At 59.9% G+C, this 19667-nt stretch overlaps 2 protein-coding genes across 4 annotated transcripts; both read right to left on the bottom strand.

Moving 5' to 3' along the window:
- Window positions 1–513: 513 nt before the first annotated feature.
- Window positions 514–6010, bottom strand: ARID5A (AT-rich interaction domain 5A). 3 transcript variants are annotated; one of them, XM_058820128.1, is made up of 7 exons: window positions 5813–6010; window positions 4134–4232; window positions 2742–2937; window positions 2570–2622; window positions 2205–2302; window positions 1980–2115; window positions 514–1859 (listed from the first exon to the last, which is right to left on the bottom strand). In XM_058820128.1, the coding sequence occupies exons 2-7, from the start codon at window positions 4194–4196 to the stop codon at window positions 696–698; spliced, it is 1710 nt and encodes a 569-aa protein (XP_058676111.1). In that variant the 5' UTR covers window positions 4197–4232; window positions 5813–6010; the 3' UTR covers window positions 514–695. The 3 variants fall into 3 exon arrangements, with proteins under 3 accessions (XP_058676111.1, XP_058676112.1, XP_058676110.1); XM_058820129.1 differs by lacking the exon at window positions 5813–6010 and adding an exon at window positions 4442–4540; XM_058820127.1 differs by lacking the exons at window positions 4134–4232; window positions 5813–6010 and having other exon boundaries at window positions 2742–3107.
- A 1107-nt stretch (window positions 6011–7117) lies between these two features.
- NCAPH (non-SMC condensin I complex subunit H) lies at window positions 7118–16112 on the bottom strand. Its single transcript, XM_058820271.1, has 15 exons — window positions 16020–16112; window positions 15050–15188; window positions 14540–14658; window positions 13418–13607; window positions 12717–12808; window positions 12013–12200; window positions 11364–11509; window positions 11036–11142; window positions 10740–10862; window positions 10395–10502; window positions 9440–9598; window positions 8965–9063; window positions 8644–8729; window positions 7992–8067; window positions 7118–7514 (listed from the first exon to the last, which is right to left on the bottom strand). The coding sequence occupies exons 1-15, from the start codon at window positions 16065–16067 to the stop codon at window positions 7455–7457; spliced, it is 1740 nt and encodes a 579-aa protein (XP_058676254.1). The 5' UTR covers window positions 16068–16112; the 3' UTR covers window positions 7118–7454.
- Between the last annotated feature and the right edge of the window lie 3555 nt (window positions 16113–19667).

The raw sequence follows: 19667 nt of genomic DNA, 5'->3' as shown, positions 1-19667 counted from the left end.
AATCCAGCCCCTGGCCCTGCACAGACACCCCAAAATCTGAGCTTGGCCAGCCTTGGCTTGGTCTGGAATGGCTCAGGTGGAGCTGCTGGGGGCAAAAATCACCTGGAGGAAAAAAGGATTCTGGAGGCAAAAAAGGGATCTGGAGGGAAAAAGGACCTGAAGACAAAAAGGACCCAGAGGCAAAAATCACCTGGGGGTAAAAAAGGACCCGGAGGCAAAAAGGATTCTGGAGAGGCAAAAAGGACCTGAAGCAAAAGACTTGGGAGGCACAAAGGACCCGGAGCTGTCGCTGGGTTGTTCCCAGCTGGACTCGTGGCTGCTCCATGGAATTGCTGCCGTTCCCCCAAAGCTGAGGTGGGAAAGCTGCTCCTTCCCTGCCCACAGAGGGGCTCTCAGCCCCACAGCTCTGGGCTCAGGGAGAGGATCCCCCCAGCCCTGCCCAGGCCACCCAAAACTCTGCCAGGCACGTTTGTTCCCTTTCCCCCCCTGACGGAGTGACCCAAACCCGGGTGTGGGGGCCAGGGATGGGAAGAGACACCTCCAGCACCGCTTTTGCTCCCTTTTTTATAGATTTGTGTGTGGGTATATAGAAAATAGAGAGAACCGTGGGGGCACCCCCAGCTCTGAGCTGGGCACTGAGAACGGCCCGGTCCGGATTGTCCCCTCGCTGTCCCCTGGCTGTCCCCGGCACAGCGCTAGGGCCGGCCGTGGTGCGGGAAGGCCGGGACGTGCGGGGAGCGCTGCCCGTGCCACGGAGCCGCCGGGTAGAGCCGGGCCGAGCTGCCGTAGGCCGCGGGCGGGCGGGCACGGGCGGGCAGCGGGCGGCACAGCTCGGAGGGCACCACCAAGGGGCTGGGGAAGGCCGGGATCACCACGGGGCTCACGGACAGCGCCGGGGCCGCGGGCACGCCCTGCGCGCTCCCGAAGCCGCCCGGGAAATGCAGCGCGGCTCCCTTGAAAGCGTCCGGCGGCAGCGGCGCGGGGAACGCCGGGGCGGCCACCACGGCCTTGGGCTTGGCCGGCGCTCGGTGAGCGCCCGGCGAGCGGCTCCGCCCGTCCCTGCCCGAGGGGGACACGGCGCGGCCCCGGGCGGCGGGGCCCAAGGGCTCCTCGTCCTCCTCTTCATCCTCATCATCATCATCTTCCTCCTCCTCCTCGCGGCCGGCCCGGGGCGCGGCGGGCCCGAGGGCGGCCCCGGGGGGAACCCAGCAGGCCTGGACGGCGGCGGCCCGGCCCTCCCACGGCCGCCCCGCCGCGCTCCGCAGCTCCGCGGGCTGCTCGGGCTCCTCGGGCCGCGCCGGGAGGGCGGAGGGCGGCTCCAGAAAATCCTTCAGGTGCGAGAAGTAGCCCCAGAGCGGGGCACAGCCGCCGGGCTGCGGGCCTTCGCTGCGGTACGCGTGGAAGTAGCCGGTGAACACGGCAGGGGCCCCGTCCTGCGGGCAGCCCTGGCTGTCCCTGCCCGCCGGGGATGCGCTGCGGGCCGGGCCCGCCTCGCTCGGAGCTCGCTCCGGAGCTGCCCAGGGCTCCGCGCTCCTCTGCTCGGGGGGCTCGGGGCCGCTGTCGCTCGGTGCCCGGCGGCCCTCGGGGCAGTGGCGCTTGGGGCAGGGCAAGGACTCGGCCTTGCTCACCTGCGCCAGCAGCTTCTTCTTGGCCAGCGGGGACATGATGGGGTGGTTCCCTTTGGAGTAGAAGCTGGAGAAGAGGCGCTTGTAGGTCTCGCTGTGGCTCCTGCAGGGGCTGGGGCACCTCCCGGCGGGGCTGGGGGCCGGCGTGGCCGGGCTGGAGCGTCCGTCTGTCCCCCGGCCCCGCTCCGCCGCCTCCTCCGCGGCCGCCTCCGGCCGCGCCTTGTCCGGAGCCACCTGCGAGGAGCGGAGGGGTCGGGCCGTGGGTGCCGCACCCCGGGCCGGGCTCCCGGCTCCGAGCCCCGCTCTCATTGCCCGGCCCGGCTCTCCCTGCCCGGCCCCGGGCGGGTTCCGCACCTGCTCGCGGCCCTTCTCCTTCCTGGCCCTCTTGCTCTTGTCGTCCTTGGAGACCTTGTACTGCCGCCGGGGTTTGCTGGGGGGCAGCGGTTTGTCCTCCTCGCCCTTGAGGTGCCGCACGTAGGGGAGGACGAGCCTGCGGAGCGAGCGGGGAGCGCGGTGAGCGCCGCACCGGGGGAAACTGAGGCAGGACAGAGCCCCGGCCCCGGCCCGGCCCCACCTCACCTCTCGTAGTGGCGCCGGGTGCAGGTGGCAGCGCTGGTGCTGCCGGGGCTGCCCCCGAGCTCGTCGTAGACGTTCTTCCAGAGCCGGCGGCCCGTCACCTGCGGCGGGAGGGAGGGACAGACGGACAGACGGACAGAGTGAGCCCGGGCATCCTGAGGGACATCTTGACACCCACGGGACACCCAGATGCCCAAGGGACATCCTGGTGTCCTGCCCTGAGGTCCCGGGGACACCCTGGCGTCCAGGGGACACTCGGATGCCCAAGGGACATCCTGGCACCCAGGGGACACGTCCTGGTGCCCAGGGGACACTCGGGTGCCCAAGGGACATCCTGGTGCCCCCCTGGCTCCACGGCCACCACTCACCAGCTCGTAGGCTCCCAGCTTTTCCACGGCCTTGTAGATCTTCCAGAGGTTAACTGGGAATCAATCAAGGGGAGAATCAATCAAGGGGAGATGCTGAGGGTCAGGAGGACACGGGACCCGAGCACGGCCACCCCCTGTCCCTGTCCCTGTCCCCGGGTGGGGGGGCACATACTCTGCTTGAAGCCGAGGTGCGGGATCCTCTCGATGGGCGTGTGCCGCTCCTTCATGAACTTGTAGAGGCTGACGAGGAAAGCCTCCTCCTCCTCCTTCTCCTTGTCCTCGTCCTTCTCCTCCTTGTCCTTGTCCTTGTCCCCACCTTCTCCCACCGCTTTGTCCCTCTCGGCGCCATCCCCGGCCCCCGGCGCGTCCTGCGGGACACGGGGCTGAGTTTTGGGGGAGCTGCGGCCCCGTTGCCCCCGCAGCCGGGAGAGCTCCGGGCCCGTTCCCCGAAGCTCCGGGGCCATTCCCCGCCGCTCCAGACCCGTTCCTCGCATCCCAAGGAGCTCCGGGCCCGTTCCCCGGTACCGTTTGGGGAGCTCGGGACCCGTTCCCCGCATCCCGAGAAGCTCGGGGCCGTCTCCTGGGGAGCTCCGGACCCGTTCCCCGCATTTCTCGACCCGTTTCCCGCAGCCCCGGGGAGCTCCGGACCCATCCCCGCAGCCCCGTTCCCGTTCCCGCAGCTCCGTTCCCGTTCCCGCAGCCCCGTTCCCGCTCCCCGCAGCCCCGTTCCCGTTCCCGCAGCCCCGTTCCCGTAGCCCCGTTCCCGCAGCCCCGTTCCCGTAGCCCCGTTCCCGCAGCCCCGTTCCCGTTCCCGCAGCTCCGTTCCCGCTCCCCGGCAGCCCCGGGCCCGCGGCCAAGTTGGTCAAAGCGCTGGATGCGGGTGAGAACACGAGGAGCGGCTTCCAGGAAAACAGACGGGCAGAAATTCCGAAATTCGGCCCCCCCCCGCGCCGCCGCCTTTCTCAGCTAAAAATGTTCCTCGTTTGTTTGTTCTACATTTTCCGGAGTTATAAAACTTGTTGCTATTTTTGGGCAAAGAAGCTGCTCGGCTCCCAAGTCCGTCCTTTTCTATTTTTTTCAGTCTTTTTTTTTTTTTTCTTTTTTATTTTTTTTGTTCTTTCTATTCATTTCACGGCTTGTGACAGACACCGGATTTTAACGGCTCAAAGAGTTCAAAGCTTTCTTTTCTTTTTTTTTTTCTTTTCTTTTTTTTTTTTTCTCTTTTCTTTTTTGGGTTTGTTTTTTTTTGTGTGTGTGTGTGTGACATAAAAAGCTGCTGGGGGGAGGGAAAAGCTCCAGCGCCACAAAATCCAAACCCCTTTTCCTCACGAGGATAAAAAATATTTACAAAAACGATCCCGTTCCTATGGGACCGCTCACTTCTCCCCCCAAAATTCCCATTTTTAGTGCATTGCCCCCCTCGCCCCCACCCAAAGCCGGGAATTTCCCGTTTCTCCGCCTCATCCTCACTTCCACCGGCGGCCAAAGCGCTGCTCGCCCTCCTCCCGCCCTCCCCCGAATTTTGGGGCGTTCAGCACCCCCAAAACCCGCGGGGTGCACTCACGGCGGGCTGGGCAGGGCTGGGGGGGTCCCGGGGGTCTCCTTGCGCCTCTTGGTTCTTCTCCATGGGGGGAAATCGCTGCCCGTGGGTTCGGGACGGGACCTGGGAGGGAAAAAAGGGGGAAGGTGAGTCCCCAAATAACGGGGCGGTCGGGGGGATGTGGGGTTACCCCTCGGGCACCGGAACCGGCCCGAGGCTGCTCCGTCCGTGCCTCCCCCCTGCGCCCCCGTTCCGGGCTCGCCGCCCCCAAATGCCCCCCGATGTTTTTGAGGAAAAACCCCAGGAAAACGGCGAAAAGCGGCGATGCCAACCTGGGGAGGGAGCGGGGCGGGTCCCGAGGGGGTTCCCGGTGCCCCCCGGTCCCACCCGAGCCCCTCCGGTGCCCCCGGTCCCGCTCGCGCTCACCGGCCGCGCCCGCGCCACGTGACCGAGGGGCGGGGCCGCCGCTCCCCCTTCGCTGCCCATTGGCCGGAGCCAACACGCCCCTTCTCCTATTGGGCGGCAGCGCTGCCTGTCCCCGCCCCCCCGCGAGGGGCAAGCCGGGAGTTGTAGTCCCGAGTCCTGAAGCGGCAGCCGCGCACGGCTGTGGGTGAGCGCACCTGGGCACAGGTGAGTGCGGGGAGGGTCTGTGCGAGCGTGCGGGGCACGCGCGGGTGCCCAGGTGTGTTCACACACAGAGGCGCCAGGTGTGTGCAGGTGGGCACGTGTGTGAGTGTGTGTGTGTGCAGGTGACACATACACAGGCGTCACACACACCTGTGTGTGCAGGTACACGTGTTACACACACACACACACACACAGGGGTTTATCAGGTCCAGGTGTCCCACACACACACACACACTCCCCTGTGTGTACAGGTACCCGTGTCCCACACCTGTGTGTGCAGTTACCGGTGTCACACCCCGCCAGGTGTTTATCAGGTACCGGTGTCACACACACACATCTGTGTTTATCAGGTGCCGGTGTCCCCCCCGTGTCCCGCCCCCGCCGCCCCGGTTCGGTTCCCGGCACCGCTGACGCGATTTCCTCGTTTCCCGGCGCCGCTCCGAGCGCAGGAAACCGCGGCGGCTTTTGGAGCAAAACGCGGCCAGTTCGGGGCTGAGCGAGCCCCGCCGGTGCCAACAACCCTCGTAACCCCCGAGCCGCCGGTACCGGGCCGGGGGCGGCACCGGGCTCTAATTACGCCCTTAATGAGGTAACAACAATCATTATCACAGCATTCATTCCGGGCGCTTCGGCGGCGGCGCTTCCCGAACTCCTCCCGGATCCCGCCGCGCTCCTCATGCCCCGGGGCCGCTCCTCCTCCCCGGATCACCCAAACCCCGCCGGTTTAGGCCCAAAGCGGCGGGGCTGGAGCGTCACGGCCCGGAATAGCGCGGGAGCGCTGCCAGGCCGTGACGGCGGCTGAGTAATGGGCTGAAGTCATCCCCGCTCCCCTCCCTTCCCCATCCCGCGCCGCCGCTCCGGCCAAGCCCCCCCCGCCATCCCGGGGGGCTGCGCAGGGCCCGGGGACCCCCGGGGGCGGCCGCGGCTCCGGGACCCCCCCGCGCTCGGGGCTCCCGGTGCGTTGTTCGGCGTCCCGGGGGTCCGGCCGGTCCCGCTCGTTGTTCGGTATCCCGGGGGACGCGCGGCTCGGGGCGATGCCCGGGACCCCCCCAGCCCCCCGCGGCCCCCGGACTCACCGGCGGAGGCTCGGGCGGCGCTCCGGGGCGGCCGGAGCGGAGCGCGGGTGGCGCGGAGCGGGACCGAGCCCGGGATGAGTCAGCCCCGCTCGGGGAAGTGGCGTGTGCGAGCCGCGGCCATTGACTCTTTCCTTACCGGAACAGACGCGCTTTTGGGGCTTCTCCCCCCGCGCCCCGAATGACTGGGCCGGAGTTTCCCGGCCCCAGAGCGCGGAGGAGCCGCCCCGAGGGCGGGGACAGGGCGGGACGCGCCGGGATCGCGGTCCCGATCCCTTCCCGAGGGTCCCCGGCATTCCCGGGATGATGTCCCTGTCCCTTGGCCCGGGATCGCCAATCCCCGTCCCAACCGTAACAAACCGGGCTCAGCCCCCCGAGAATCCCCCCCAGCTTCGGGAGTCCCGAAAAATGAGAGAAAAAGCAGAAAAATCCCCCGGTGACTCATTTTGGGCCAAAAAGCCGCGAAAGCAGCAGCGGGGGGAAGGCGGCAGCGGCTCCATCCCGGGTGGGGAGGGGGTGAAGGAGCCGCCGAACCCCCCCTAACCCACGATAAACTCGGGGGATGGGTGAAAAACCCGAGAATGGGGGAAACAAACCAGCGAAAAGCCCCGCTCGGGGTTTTAGTCCCGGTTTTTGTCCGGAGCTGCGGGAAGGGGGCCCTGCCTCAGTTTCCCCTCCCTCCCGGTCCAGCCTTCCCAGCTCTGTCGGCGCTGGGATGGAAGGGATTTCAGGGATAAATAAAGGGATTTTAGGAACAGGTTTCAGGAATAAACGGGATTTTTAGGAACAGCTTGGGTTTCAGGGATAAATAAAGGGAGTTTAGGAACAGATCGGGTTTCAGGGTCCCGGGGCCAGCTGAGCCCCCCTGGAGCACAAATCCCTGGAATAACAGTCCCTGGAATATCAACCCCTGGAAGAACAATTCCTGGAGCATCAATTCCTGGAAAACCATCCCCTGGAGCAGCGATCCCCGGAGCAGCAGCCGCCTCTGGAATTCCCATCCCCTGGAGAAATCCCGGGAATGGCGAGGGAGCGGCGCGGGTCAAGGGAGCTCCACCCCCAGGAAAAGCAGGAACGGAGTTCCAGGGGGTCTCAGCAGGAGGAGACCCCAGAACTGATCCCATTCCCACAATTCGGCTCCTGGATCCCATTCCCAGCTGCTGCTCCAGGCTCTGATCCCCGCATTCCCATTTTTTCAGGGATTTGTCCCTGTTTGCTGCCCCCACCCCACTCCGGGGTTGTTCCTTCCAGGCCCCTCTCCAAAATGTGCAAAATTTATTATCCTTGAAAACAGTAAATAAAGGGAATAATCCCAGAATGGAGGGAATGGGGGCCAGGAGTAACAGTCAGTCCAAAAACTGGGAATTAAAGACTGGGAAGGACACAGGGACAGACAGAATTTTGGGACAGACAGACAGGAAATTTTGGGATACAGAGAGGAAATTTTGGGACACACAGAAGAAATGTTGGGACACACAGCAGCCTGGGTTCACAGTGAAGTGCAGGAATTTCCAATCCCAGGGAAAAGCTGCTGGATCCTGGTGGGATCTGTCCAGCCAGGACATCCCTGAATCCCAACCTTCCCAGGGATTTGGGATTCTGGGATTTCTCAGCATTCCCTGCTGGATCTGCAGCGGCTCCAGGGTCAGTCCCCCCCTCTCACCAGGATATCCGACAGCTCCTCGGTGCTCTCCAGCTTCAGGTTCTGGGAAGGAAAAGCTTTGGAATGAAATCCCCTGGGATGAGGCTTGGGAACAACCCCAGTCCCTCCTGCCCTGCCCAGGGGCTTTTCCAGGGAATCAGGGCAGAGCAGGAATTCATTCCCTCATGGGTTGGAGTCTCCATCCCTGCAGGAATTCCGAGGAATTCCTGGCTGTGGAAGGGATCCCGGTGGGGATTGGGCACGTTGTGACCTTGGAGGGCTTTTCCAGCCTCAGGAACTCTGGGATTTTGGGATTCCGTTCTTATCCAGAGTCCAGAATGCTCGGGATGGCTCTGAGGGACAAACCCTGCACGGGCTGCGGATGTTCCCATTCCCTGGCAAAACTGGGAATGAGCTGCATTCCATGGAAAACCGGGGATGGGTGGGACAAACTGCATTCCCTGGAATCCCCGGGGTGGGTGGGACAAGCTGCATTCCCTGGAATCCCCGGGGTCAGTGGGAATCTCTCCCTGCCCTCACCTTCTCGTTGGCCAGGTGCAGCAGGGACACGAAGGCCAAGGGCACCGACAGCTCGGTGGCCATGGTGGGAGGGAGCCTGAGGAAAAGCGGGATCGGGATCAGAGCCTGGAATGCCAGAGCAGCCAGGAATGCCCAGAGCAGGGACTGGGCTCTTCCCTGGGACACCCTCAGGGGTTTGCCCTGCCCTGCTCCCAGTCCCAGTCCGATCCCCATTTGGGATTTTTCCTATCCCATTCCCATCCCAACATCCAGAGGGATTTTCCCTGTCCCATTCCAATTCCCATGAAGGATTTTTCCACTCACATTACCATCTGGGATTTTCCCTGTCCCATTCCCATTATTCCTATCCTGGATTTTCCTATTCTCATTCCCATTACTCCCATTCCCATTCAGGATTTTCCCTGTCCCATTCTTCCCATTCCCATTTGGGATTTTCCCATTCCCATTTGGGATTTTCCCATTCCCATTATTCCCATTATTTCCATTTGGGATTTTCCTATTCCCATTCCCAGTCAGGATTGTCCCTGTCCCATTATTCTCATTTGGGATTTTCCCATTCCTGTTATTCCCATTCCCATTTGGGATTATTCCCATTCCCATTATTCCCATGTGGGATTTTCCCATTATTCCCGTTATTCCCATCATTCCCGACCTGTGCCGCAGGTCCTTGATGAGGTCACTCAGGCTTTTCTCCCCGGCCACCTTCACGTCCGTCCCCTCCCTGGCCTCCTCCTCCTCCTGCTGGGGAAAATCCAGGAATGCAGAGCCCCAAATTCCAAGGAAAACCCCTGGGAACCTCAGCCCGCTCTGGCCAATGGGAAACTTGGGGCTGATCCCATAGAATTGGGGTTCATCCCCATGGAATTGGGGTTTATCCCATAGAATTGGGGTTCATCCCCATGGAATTGGGGCTGATCCCAGGAACTGGGAAGGAACCCCTGCAGAATTCCCAGCAGGAATTTCCCTTCCTGACCTCTCCCTGCTCCGTCAGCAGCTCCCACATGTTCCTCTTGAGCCTCCTCATGTCCATCCTCTTGGCTGTCCTGGCGTACTGGATGGGGATCTTGTGGACCTGAGGGGGAAATCTGGGATTATCTGGGATCATCATCAGGATCATCATCGGGATCACAGCCACAATGCTCAAAATTCCTGATTTTCCACGGGAATAACAGCAAGCGTGGCCTTGCTGCCAATCCCAGTGTTTAATCTGGGAATTGTTCCTCTGGGAATGCCACTCTGGAACCACGGGGGGAGGGGGGGGGTCCTGGGATTTTTAACCCTGGAGGTGCTGAGAGGTTTTTGCTCCAGCCCAGCCCAGGGATGAACTCCCTGTCCCAGGGAGAAGCTTCCAATGCCAGCAGGAATTTCCAGCCCAGTGCTCCCAGTCCCTCCCATCATTCCCAGTGCTCCCAGTCCCCGTTCCCAGTGTTCCCAGTGCTCCCAGTGACCTTGGGGGGCTCAGCAATCAGCTCCAGCTCCCCGCAGCCGGGGCCGTTGCCGCTGTTGATCCCGGGGTGCTCCGGAGCCTCGGGATGAGCCGGGAGCGGGAGCAGCCCCGCCTGGCCTGGGAATTCTGCGGGATCGGGATCGTCATCGCTGTCAGGAACCTGCCAGGGGACACGGGGGGACACCAGGGTCACCTGGGGGGAGCCAGAGGCAGCAGGAGCCGCTCCGGAGGGTGGGAATTCTTTCCCGGCTTCCCCGGGGGATTGGGGTTATCCCCACGCGGAATTGGGGTTTACCCCATGGGAGTGGATTTATCCCCATGGAATCTGGTTTGTCCCCGTGGAATTTGGTTTATCCCCTTTGGATTGGGGTTTATCCCCTTGGGATCAGGGTTTATCCCATGGAATTTGGTTTATCCCCATTTACTCCCACGTGTTTGGGTTTATCCCATGGAAGTGAGGTTTATCCATGAGATTGGGTTCATCCCCATGGAATTGGGGTTTATCCTCATTGGATCGGGGTTTATTCCCATGGGATTGGGATTTATCCCATGGGAATGGGGTTTACCCCATGGGATTTGGTTTATTCTCATGGCATTTGGTTTATCCACATGGGATTGGGGTTTATTCCCATGGAATTTGGTTTATCCCCATGGAATTTGGTTTATCCCCATGGAATGTGCTTTATCCCCATGGAATTGGGATTTATCCAATGGAATTTGGTTTACCCCCATGGGATTGGGGTTTACCCCATGGGATTTGGGTTCATCCCCATGGAACGGGGCCAAGGCTGAAGCCAAGGCAGCTGCAGGGAGCAGAAATCCCAAAGTTTTCCCACCCCTGGGAATGTCCAGGCCAGGCTGGACGCCAGGAGGGCCCTGCAGCTCCCACTCCTCCCCTCAGGAATTGCCTGGCCATGGATTGTATCCCAGCAGGAATTCCCAGTCCCAGGCTGTACCTGCAGGGCAGGGCAGAAGTTGGAGGTGTCGTTGGGGTTGTTGTAATCGTAATCCTCAATTCCAGCCTCGCTGTCCAAGGCTGCCTCTGGATTCAAGCTTGGGCTGAGCTGGGGGAAAACATTCCAAAACATTCCTGGGAAAAGCCTGGGCCTGCCTTGGCCCTTCATCCCCCTTTTTGCCCTTCCAGGAGGGTTTGTGGTGAGAGCAGAACATCCAGAACATTCCCAGGGTTTGGTGAGGACGGGTTTGGTGTTGGGAATGACTCCCTGAGATGATTCCCTGCAATGACACCTTGGGGTGATTCCGCAGGACAATTCCCTGGAATTCTTTTTGGGAATTCTCACCTTGACGTGGGGCTTGAGGAAGAGCTGCCCCAGGCTCTTGGGGTCGTAGTTGAAGTCTGCAGGGAGCGTGGTGCTCCGGCTGTTCTGGCTCTCCAGGATGGATTTGGCCAAAGTTGTGGATGCCTGGGAAGGGGACAGGACAGCTCCATGGAAAAACGGGAAGCTCCATCAGTTTTCCATGGAAAAACAGGGAGTGTTTTGTCTGGGAAGGGGCAGGGTGGGAGGTGTCCCCCAGGACATGCAGCTGGAGCTGCCCAAATCCCAGGAATTCTGTGGGAAAAGGGCTCTGGGGGCACCTTGGTCTTCTGGAAATGGGCCTGGAAGTCGATGTCCTCCTGGAAATCCAGCTCGAAAACCTTCCTGGGAACCCTCTGCCGGGAATCCTTCTCCAGGCCTGGGGCTGCTGAGGGACACCAGGGAAAAGGGGAAAGGAAAAGCTCGGAATTCCAGGATTGAGCCCTTCCTAGCCCACAATTCCAGGATTGAGCCCTTCGCAGTCTGGAATTCCAGAACTGAGCCCTTCCCAGTCTGAAATTCCAGGATTGAGCCCTTCCCAGCCCAGAATTCCAGGACTCCAGCTGCTCCCAGCCCAGAATTCCAGGTCTCCCTGCCCCAGGCACTCACGGGGCTGGCGGGGCCGGAATCTCCAGTGCTCGGGGCCGGCCCACATGGCGAGCACGCGGGGGCTGAAGTAGGAATATTCCCCGGGATTCAGGGACACGTGCAGGCTCATGGTGCCGATGTCCCCCTCTCCCAGGGCAGCTCCAGTGCTGGAAAAACATGGAAAAGGAATGGCAGCAGCTCAGAATTCCATTGGCATTCCTGGGGTTTGTTATCCCTGCTCAGAATTTCTGAGATTTCTTATCCTTGCTCAGAATTCCCTTGGCACTCCTGGGGTTTGTTATCCCTGCTCAAAATTTCTGATGTTTGTTATCGCTGCTCAGAATTCCCTCCGCGTTCCCGGGATTTCCTCCCTGGCACTGGGAATTCCTCATCAGAACTGGGATTTCCTCCCTGGCACTGGGAATTCCTCATCAGAACTGGGTTTTCCTCCCTGGCACTGGGAATTCCTCATCAGAACTGGGTTTTCCTCCCTGGCACTGGGAATTCCTCATCAGAACTGGGTTTTCCTCCCTGGCACTGGGAATTCCTCATCAGAACTGGGATTTCCTCCCTGGCACTGGGAATTCCTCATCAGAACTGGGATTTCCTCCCTGGCACTGGGAATTCCCCCGTAACCCAGCCCAGCTCCCACCCCTGGCTCCAGCCCCACCTCTTGCTGTGGCCCAGGGAGTCTCTGTTGGGCTGGAATTCCCGGTGGCTCCCGTCGCTGGCCGGGGATTCCGGCAGGAATTCGGGCTGGGAGGGGGCCCAGCCCTCGCCCTCCTCGCTGTCGGGATCCAGGTTGGGGTCGAAGGCGTGCTCGCTCCTGCGGAACTTCTCCAGCAGCGCCGACACCGACTGCAACACACCAGTGCCCAGCCTGGATTGGGGATCCTGCCTGGACTGGGGATCCTGCCTGGATTGGGGATCTTGCCTGGATTGGGGATCTTGCCTGGACTGGGAATCCTGCCCGGATTGGGGATCTTGCCTGGACTGGGGATCCCGCCTGGATTGGGAATCCGGCCTGGATTGGGGATCCCGCCTGGACTGGGGATCCCGCCTGGACTGGGGATCCCGCCTGGACTGGGAATTCCCAACACAGATTGTGGATCTTGCCTGGATTGGGAATTCCCAACATGGATCGAGAATGTGGCTCAGGAACCCCTAATCTGGCTCTGGAATTCCCACCTGGCTCAGGAATCCCTAATCTGGCTCTGGAATTTCCAAACTGGCTCAGGAATCCGTGTTAGGAATTCCCACCTGGATCAGGAATTCCCATCTGGCTCTGGAATCTGGCTCAGGGATTCCCACCTGGATCAGAGATTCCCAACCTTGCTCTGGAATTCCCAACCTGGCTCTGGAATTCCCACCTACCTCGTTGTGGGACTCCTCATCCCCCTTGGTGAACTGGAATCCGGCCAGGGAGGAGCAGATCCGGCGTTTTTCCAGGCACGGGGCCAGCAGGGCTGCAGAGAGGGGGGATGCAGGTGAATTCCTGGGATCCCAGCAGGAATTCCCACCTGGATCAGGAATTCCCAACCTGGCTCAGGAATTCCCAACCTGGCTCAGGAATTCCCACCTGGATCAGGAATTCCCAACCTGGCTCAGGACCTCAAACCTCCAAAATTCCTGCACAGGATCCCAAATTAGGATGGGGGAGAGTGGAGAGGGTAATTCGGGAATGGAGGGGGGAATTAGGGAATGGAGAATCCAGGAATGAAATTCAGGAATTCCCACCTGGCTCTGGGATCCCTAATCGGACTCAGAACCTCAAACCTCCAAAATTCCTGCACAGGATCCCAAATTCAGGGATTCCCACCTGGTTCTGAAATCCCTAAACTGGCTCTGGAATTCCCACCTGCCTCAGGACCTCAAACCTCCCACATTCCCAGTTTTCCAGCAGCCTGGAAAATTTCCAGTTTTCCATCAGTTTTCCAGATCCCGGGGATGCAAGCGGCGAGCAAACACACAGGAGAAGGAGCTGGGTAAGGGAAGGAAAAGCAGGGGAAAGGGCTGGGAGAGGCCAGGAAAGGCTGGGAAAAGCAGGGAAAAGCAGGGAAAAAGCTGGGATTCACCTTTCAGACCCGGCACGGTGACGGGGTGGGAGCTGGGCAGGGCCAGGCGCTCCGAGGAGGGCAGGGGCACGAGCTCAGAGGGGAACAGGAGGCGGCTCTGGAAGCCCCGGGAGCGCAGCCCCGTCAGGAAAATGCCGGCGGAGCTGCACTCGTCAAACGAGGCGACGGCGCGCTGGAACAGGGGATCCACCTGGAAAAACGGGAATCGGGGAATGGGAATCCGGGAATGCAGAGGGGAATTGGGGAATGGGGATAGGAATGGGAACCCAGGAATGGGGAGGGAAATCGGGGAATGGGGATGGGAATCAGGGAATGCAGGAATGGAGAGGGGACTCAGGGAATGGGGATGGGAATGGGAATCCAGGAATAGAGAGAGGAATTAGGGAATGGGAATCCAGGAATGGAGAGGGGAATTGGGGAATGGGAATCCAGGAATGGAGAGGGGAATCAGGGAATGGGGATGGGAATCCAGGAATGGAGAGGGGACTCAGGGAATGGGGATGGGAATGGGAATCCAGGAATAGAGAGAGGAATTAGGGAATGAGAATCCAGGAATGGAGAGGGGAATTGGGGAATGGGGATGGGAATGGAGAGGAGAATCGGGGAATGGAGGTGGGAATTAGGATGGGGGAGTGGAGAGGGGAATCAGGGAATGGGAACCCAGGAATGGAGAGGGAAATTAGGGAATTAGGGAATGGGGATGGGAACCCAGGAATGGAGGGGGGAATTAGGGAATGGGGATGGGAATCAGGGAATAGAGAGGGGAATCAGGGAATGGAGAGGGGAATCGGGGAATGGGGATGGGAATGGGAAGCCAGGAATGGAGAGGGGAATTAGGGAATGGGGATGGGAATCAGCTATGGAGGTGGGAATCAGGATGGGGGAATTGAGGGGAATCAGGGAATGGAGAAGGGAATTCAGGAATGGAGGCGGAAATTGGGGAATGAGAATCAGGGAACGGAGATGGATATTGGGGAATGGGAATCAGGAATGGATCTGGGAATGAGGAATGGAGGTGGGAATCAGGGAATGGGGATGGGAATCAGGGAATGGAAAATCAGGACAGAATGGCAGGGAGGATGAGGAGCAGGGCAGGGAGGATGAGGAGCAGTCCAGGCCCACCTCAGGCCTCTGGCTGCCCTCGGGCACGTTGATGTTGCTCAGGTTCTGCTCGATGGTTTTGCAGCTTTGCTTCTTCTTTGGCTGAGCCTTCCTGGCAGCCTCGGGGGCTGGGCTGGAGTCTGGCATGGGAAAAGGGACAAATTCCACCTCAGAAGGGCTGGGATACCCCAAAGGAGGGAGAAAACCTGGAATTTGTCCAGCAAACTGCAGCGGGCATTGGAATCCCTCAGGATGTGTGGGCACCAGCAATGTTCTGCTGGCTTTTTATGGATTCTGCCCCTGTTTGACCCCAAAGTGCAGCCTGAAATCACTGAGTGACAGATGAAGCTCTTCCTCCCACCCCTCCCTGCTCCAGCATTCCAGGAGAACCCATCTGGGACCTCCCAACCCTTGGAAAACCCAATTAATCCAATGAACCCCAAAGCGAAAAACGCCGAGACTCCCCCCGATCCCGGCTCGGAAACCAGGGAATCCCCGGGGATTTTGGGGAGGAAAAGAGGGAATTCCCACCTTCCTGGGGGCCGTCTGTGTCCTGGGCAGGGGGGGGCTCCTTGCCCAGGTGGCCCAGGACCCTGAAGGTGTCGGCGTGCACGGAATCCACGCGCATGGCGTAGATCTTGGCGCTGGCGTCCAAAGTCCCAGCTGCCACCTGAGGGGACAGGGAATTCCCAGCTGGACAGGGAAACCCCAACCTGGGACAGGGAATTCACAGCTGGACACGGAAACCCCCACTAAAATTTTTAACCCTTTTTCTTGCATGATAAAAACCTTACAAATGCTAATCCTCCTAAAGCTGAGTAAAAAGGGAAATAAGGAATAAAATTAAAAAAAAAAAAAAAAAAAGAGAGAAGTAGAGAAAAATCTTCTCAGCCTGTAGCACAAACAAGACTCCTCGCCCCTTAATAAACTGAGAATTAATTTTCTAAAAAGTAGTGATAGACCCAAAGCTAGTAATCTGAAAAATAGATGTAGAAATTTAGATTAGAAATTTAGATGTAGAAAAATAGATTAGAAATTTAGTGAAAAAAGAAGAAATGTTTTTAGAAAGTTTTCATTCTTTCTGTGTGTTTCTTTTTACAGATAGTTGTATGTTAGTTAATGAAATTTTTTCTTTATTTTTAAGTAGAGGCCTGCTTTTCTTATTCCAAGTCACATCCCACAGCAGACACCAAAGAAAATGTATTTTAATAAAAGGAGTGAGAAGAAGCTGAGAAGCAAGAAGAAGATGATAAGGAGCTCTCTCCAAGGCTGTAACCAAGGAGACCAAGAGAAGAAAGATAAGAGATGACCGCCTCAACAGCAACGTTGGCTTCTGATTGTGATAACGTGAATTATTACATCTGTATTGTCTCTCCCTTCATGTGAGAGTGAAAATGGAGCACAGGTTTTTGAAACACCTCTCAGCTGCCCCATCTCTGGGTCAGAAAAGGGCCTGATCCAACAGAAATGAAGCAGCAGCAGCAGCAGGGACCCCTCTGACCTGGAAGTTGGTGAGCTCCGAGTTCTTCTGCTTCAGGATGTCGGTCATGTAATCGATCAGGTGCAGCCCAAAGGCGTTCTTGGTGGTGATTTTCTGCAAGAAAGCACCCAGAGGAAAAAACTGGGACCCTTCCCTTGGCCAGGGACACCCCCGGGGCCCAGCCATGGGACGAGAGGAACGGGCAGGATAAATTCCCACAGGAACTTTTTCCTGGGATTGCCCAGAGATATTCCAGAAGCGTGTCCACAGAGCCCGTGGCCCAGCTGGGACTAGACACCCCTTTATGGTCCCTTAACCTGCCAAACCCCACTGCTGAGGGGTTTTAAACCCCGCAGGGCCCGAACGCGGCTTCCCTGACTCACGTTCTCGGTGGAGAGCTTGATGCAGGTGCTGTAGTGCTCCGAGATCTGCGCGTTGCTCCATTGGGGCAGCGGCGGCTGCCAGCTCTCGGTCCTGCGGGACACAGCGGGGTCGGTACCGGGTCTCTCCCCTCAGCCGGGACACAGCGGGGTCGGTACCGGGTCTCTCCCCTCAGCCGGGACACAGCGGGGTCGGTACCGGGGCTCTCCCCTCAGCCGGGACACAGCGGGGTCGGTGCCCGGGCTCTCCCCTCAGCCGGGACACAGCGGGGTCGGTGCCCGGGCTCTCCCCTCAGCCGGGACACAGCGGGGTCGGTGCCCGGGCTCTCCCCTCAGCCGGGACACAGCGGGGTCGGTGCCCGGGCTCTCCCCTCAGCCGGGACACAGCGGGGTCGGTACCGGGACACAGCGGGGTCGGTACCGGGACACAGCGGGGTCGGTACCGGGGCTCTCCCCTCAGCCGGGACACAGCGGGGTCGGTGCCCGGGCTCTCCCCTCAGCCGGGACACAGCGGGGTCGGTACCGGGACACAGCGGGGTCGGTACCGGGGCTCTCCCCTCAGCCGGGACACAGCGGGGTCGGTGCCCGGGCTCTTCCCTCAGCCCCAGCCCAGCAGGATCGGTGCCCGTGCTCTCCAGCCCAGCGGGATCGGTGTCCGGGCTCTCCCCTCAGCCCTGCATTCCCCCCCCTCGGCCCGGGCATCGCGCACCGGCCCTACCTGAGCGATGGGGAACCGAGGCCCTGCAGCGACGAGTCCACAGCCCGGGAGCGGCGGCGCTGGCGCCTCTCGCGCTCATCGTCATTGTCGGGGCACTCAGCGAACACGGGGGTGCCGGTGCTGCCGGGGGCCCGCAGGGTCGGCGAGAGGAAGGCGGCGGCGATGGCGGCAGGGCTGGGGCTGCAGGCAGCCATGGCCATGGCTCCGCGCTGCGCAGACAGCGAGCCCGCCATCCCCGGGGCCGCGCCCCCTCCGCGCCTTCCAGCCAATCAGCGCGCGGCGCGCCCGCCCCCGAGGCGGGTTTGAACGGCGGCGCGCGCCCAGTAACGGTCGTGAGGGTGAAGAGGGCGGGGCTTCGCTCTGAGGGGGCCGTGAGGGGGCCGGCGAAGGGAAGGGGCGGCCTCGCCATTTCCCCCGTTTTCCTCCAAATTCCGGTACCGGAACGGGGTCAGCGGCCTCCGGTGCTGCTCTGGAGTCCCCCCAGAAGGAGGAGGAGCCTCCAGAGCCACGCCGCTAACCCCGGAATCGCTGAGGTAATCTCGGAATCTTTGGGATCACCGAGTCCAAGATGGGCCTGATCCCCACCTTGGCACTGAGTGCAACATCCAGGCCTTCTCTTCCAGGTGGGTCCCGATATTCACTTTGCCCTTCCAGGTGTAATTCCCACATTCCCTGTCACTCTCCAGGTGTAATTCCCACATTCCCTGTCACTCTCCAAGGTGTGTTTCCACATTCCCTGTCACTCTCCAAGGTGTGTTCCCATATTCCCTGTCATGTATTTCCCACATTCCCCGTGACCTCACTTGGCTCCAGGTCCCACATCCCTGGGAGACGCTCCTGGGGGAGCCCCGCGCTCTGTGCCTGAGGCAAAGCTCCACCAGGAGGGAAGGAAATCCACGGCTTTTCCTTCTGGAGCATCCCTCGTGCTCTGGGAGCTTTAGGAAAAATTTGGGCTGGCCTGGATGTGCCAGATCCGTCCCCAAAGCTTGGGAATTCCCAAAGTTTGGGAAGAGGGATTTGACTCCACGGGGAGCAGGAGCTTTTCCGGCGTTCCCAGCCGGAATTTGGGATTTAGGGATGCTGCCGCTGGGTGCCGCCGTTTTTCCCGGCGGTTTTTCCCGGCCGAGCCGCTGGATGGAGCAGGAGGAAAAGCCGTGGATTGATCTCCGCAGGAATGGTTCCCAGAATTTCCCCTCCCCGCACGGAGCAGCCAAGGGGTCACAGAACCGTGGAATTGTTGAGGGTGGAAAACACCTTTGGGATCATTAAATCCGAGCTCCAGCGCGGGATGGAGCCGCGGGATCTCCCTGGGAAAGGGGGAAAACCTGGATTTAGGGAATGGTGTCCCTATCCAGGATATTCCAGGCTCCCGGGAAGGGCTGATCCAAGGAAACACCACCCAGCCCTGTCCCTAGGACGGGAGTGACAGCTGGGTTTCCATAGGACCCCTTCCAAACACAGCCATCCATCAGCCAAACAAGGACAATCCCATTTTTCCTAAGGAATGTGTGGATTTAGGGTGATCCTTAACCCCCAAATCCCAGTTTGATTTTGGCTCTGGAGTTGAGCTTGATCCACACTTGGGTTTTTATTCCACACACAACTATGCATCAACCAAACAAAGAAAATCCCCTTTCCTCATTTGAGCCCTTCCTGGGCTTAATTCACAGTTGAGTTTTTATAGAACCCATTCCAAGCACAGCCATCCATCAACTGGAACCAAACAAGGAAAATTCCATTTTTCCTGAGGAATACGTGAATTCAAATCCCAGTTTTATTTTGGCTCCATCTGTTCCTCTGGAGCCAGGCCCCATTCCTGCCAGGACGGAGCAGAAGGGATCTCAGCTCTGCCTTCATCCAACCCCAAAAATGGCAAAGGAATCAACGCTTGGAGCCTGGAATCTCCTTGGAAGAGCAGCCTGGAATCTCCCTGGAAGATTCCCAAACCTGGATGATCTGAACCCCTTTGGGGTTTGCTTGCCCCCTGATAATGTGAGGGCTGAGCAATGGGGTCGGTGCCTTCCCTCGGCTGCTCCAGGATATTTGGGAGAGGCTGGAAAATCCCCGGCTGGGTTTGGGATGTGTTTTCCTGGGAGCAGCCCCCGCTTTCCCTGGCTGCTGTAAACAAATCAATCTCTGCAGCTGAGCCCATCCCGGAGGAGACTCCAAGGAATTCTGACAGGTTTTATGCCCGAATAAATCATTCCTGCCCTGGCAACCGCATTGGATTTTCCCCCGGCATCAGCAGGAGCGTTCCCGGATGGAAGGGGGAATTGAGGGAATGGATCACTGTGACAGCAATGGTACAAAGGGCTGCGTTCTCTCCCTGGCTCCAGAAATCCCTGCCAGGACTCCATTCCCAGCTCCCCACATTCCCAAAATCCTGGGAGGATGTGGGGATGCTCCTGGGTGCAGGGAGAGCTTTCCTTTGGGAGCTGCTGGGAATTTTCCAGCCGGGCTCGGGAAGGGTTTGGGAGGATTTGGGGCACCAGAGTGTTCCCCAAGCTGTGGGGTGGGAAACTTGGGAAAAGGGGAGGGAATGGGGATTGGAGACTTGGCCTGGAATGCTCA

The sequence above is a fragment of the Ammospiza caudacuta genome, chromosome 26 (assembly GCF_027887145.1).
Source record: "Ammospiza caudacuta isolate bAmmCau1 chromosome 26, bAmmCau1.pri, whole genome shotgun sequence".
Lineage (NCBI taxonomy): Eukaryota > Metazoa > Chordata > Aves > Passeriformes > Passerellidae > Ammospiza > Ammospiza caudacuta.
The sequence above is the reverse complement of the archived record's forward strand: the minus strand, read 5'-3'. Positions and strand labels throughout refer to the sequence as shown.

Excerpts from the sequence above, each read along its gene's own strand:
- NCAPH (XM_058820271.1), bottom strand. The coding sequence starts at position 16,067 with ATGACCGACATCCTGAAGCAGAAGAACTCGGAGCTCACCAACTTCCAG. Across the intron at positions 13,608-14,539 it reads AGGGCAGCCAGAGGCCTGAG|GTGGATCCCCTGTTCCAGCG; the intron begins GTGGGCCTGGAC and ends CCGTTTTTCCAG. Across the intron at positions 10,863-11,035 it reads CCCATTTCCAGAAGACCAAG|GCATCCACAACTTTGGCCAA; the intron begins GTGCCCCCAGAG and ends TCCCCTTCCCAG.
- ARID5A (XM_058820127.1), bottom strand. The coding sequence starts at position 3,063 with ATGCGAGGAACGGGTCTGGAGCGGCGGGGAATGGCCCCGGAGCTTCGG. Across the intron at positions 2,623-2,741 it reads GCACCTCGGCTTCAAGCAGA|TTAACCTCTGGAAGATCTAC; the intron begins GTATGTGCCCCC and ends ATTGATTCCCAG. Across the intron at positions 1,860-1,979 it reads AGGAGAAGGGCCGCGAGCAG|GTGGCTCCGGACAAGGCGCG; the intron begins GTGCGGAACCCG and ends CGCTCCTCGCAG.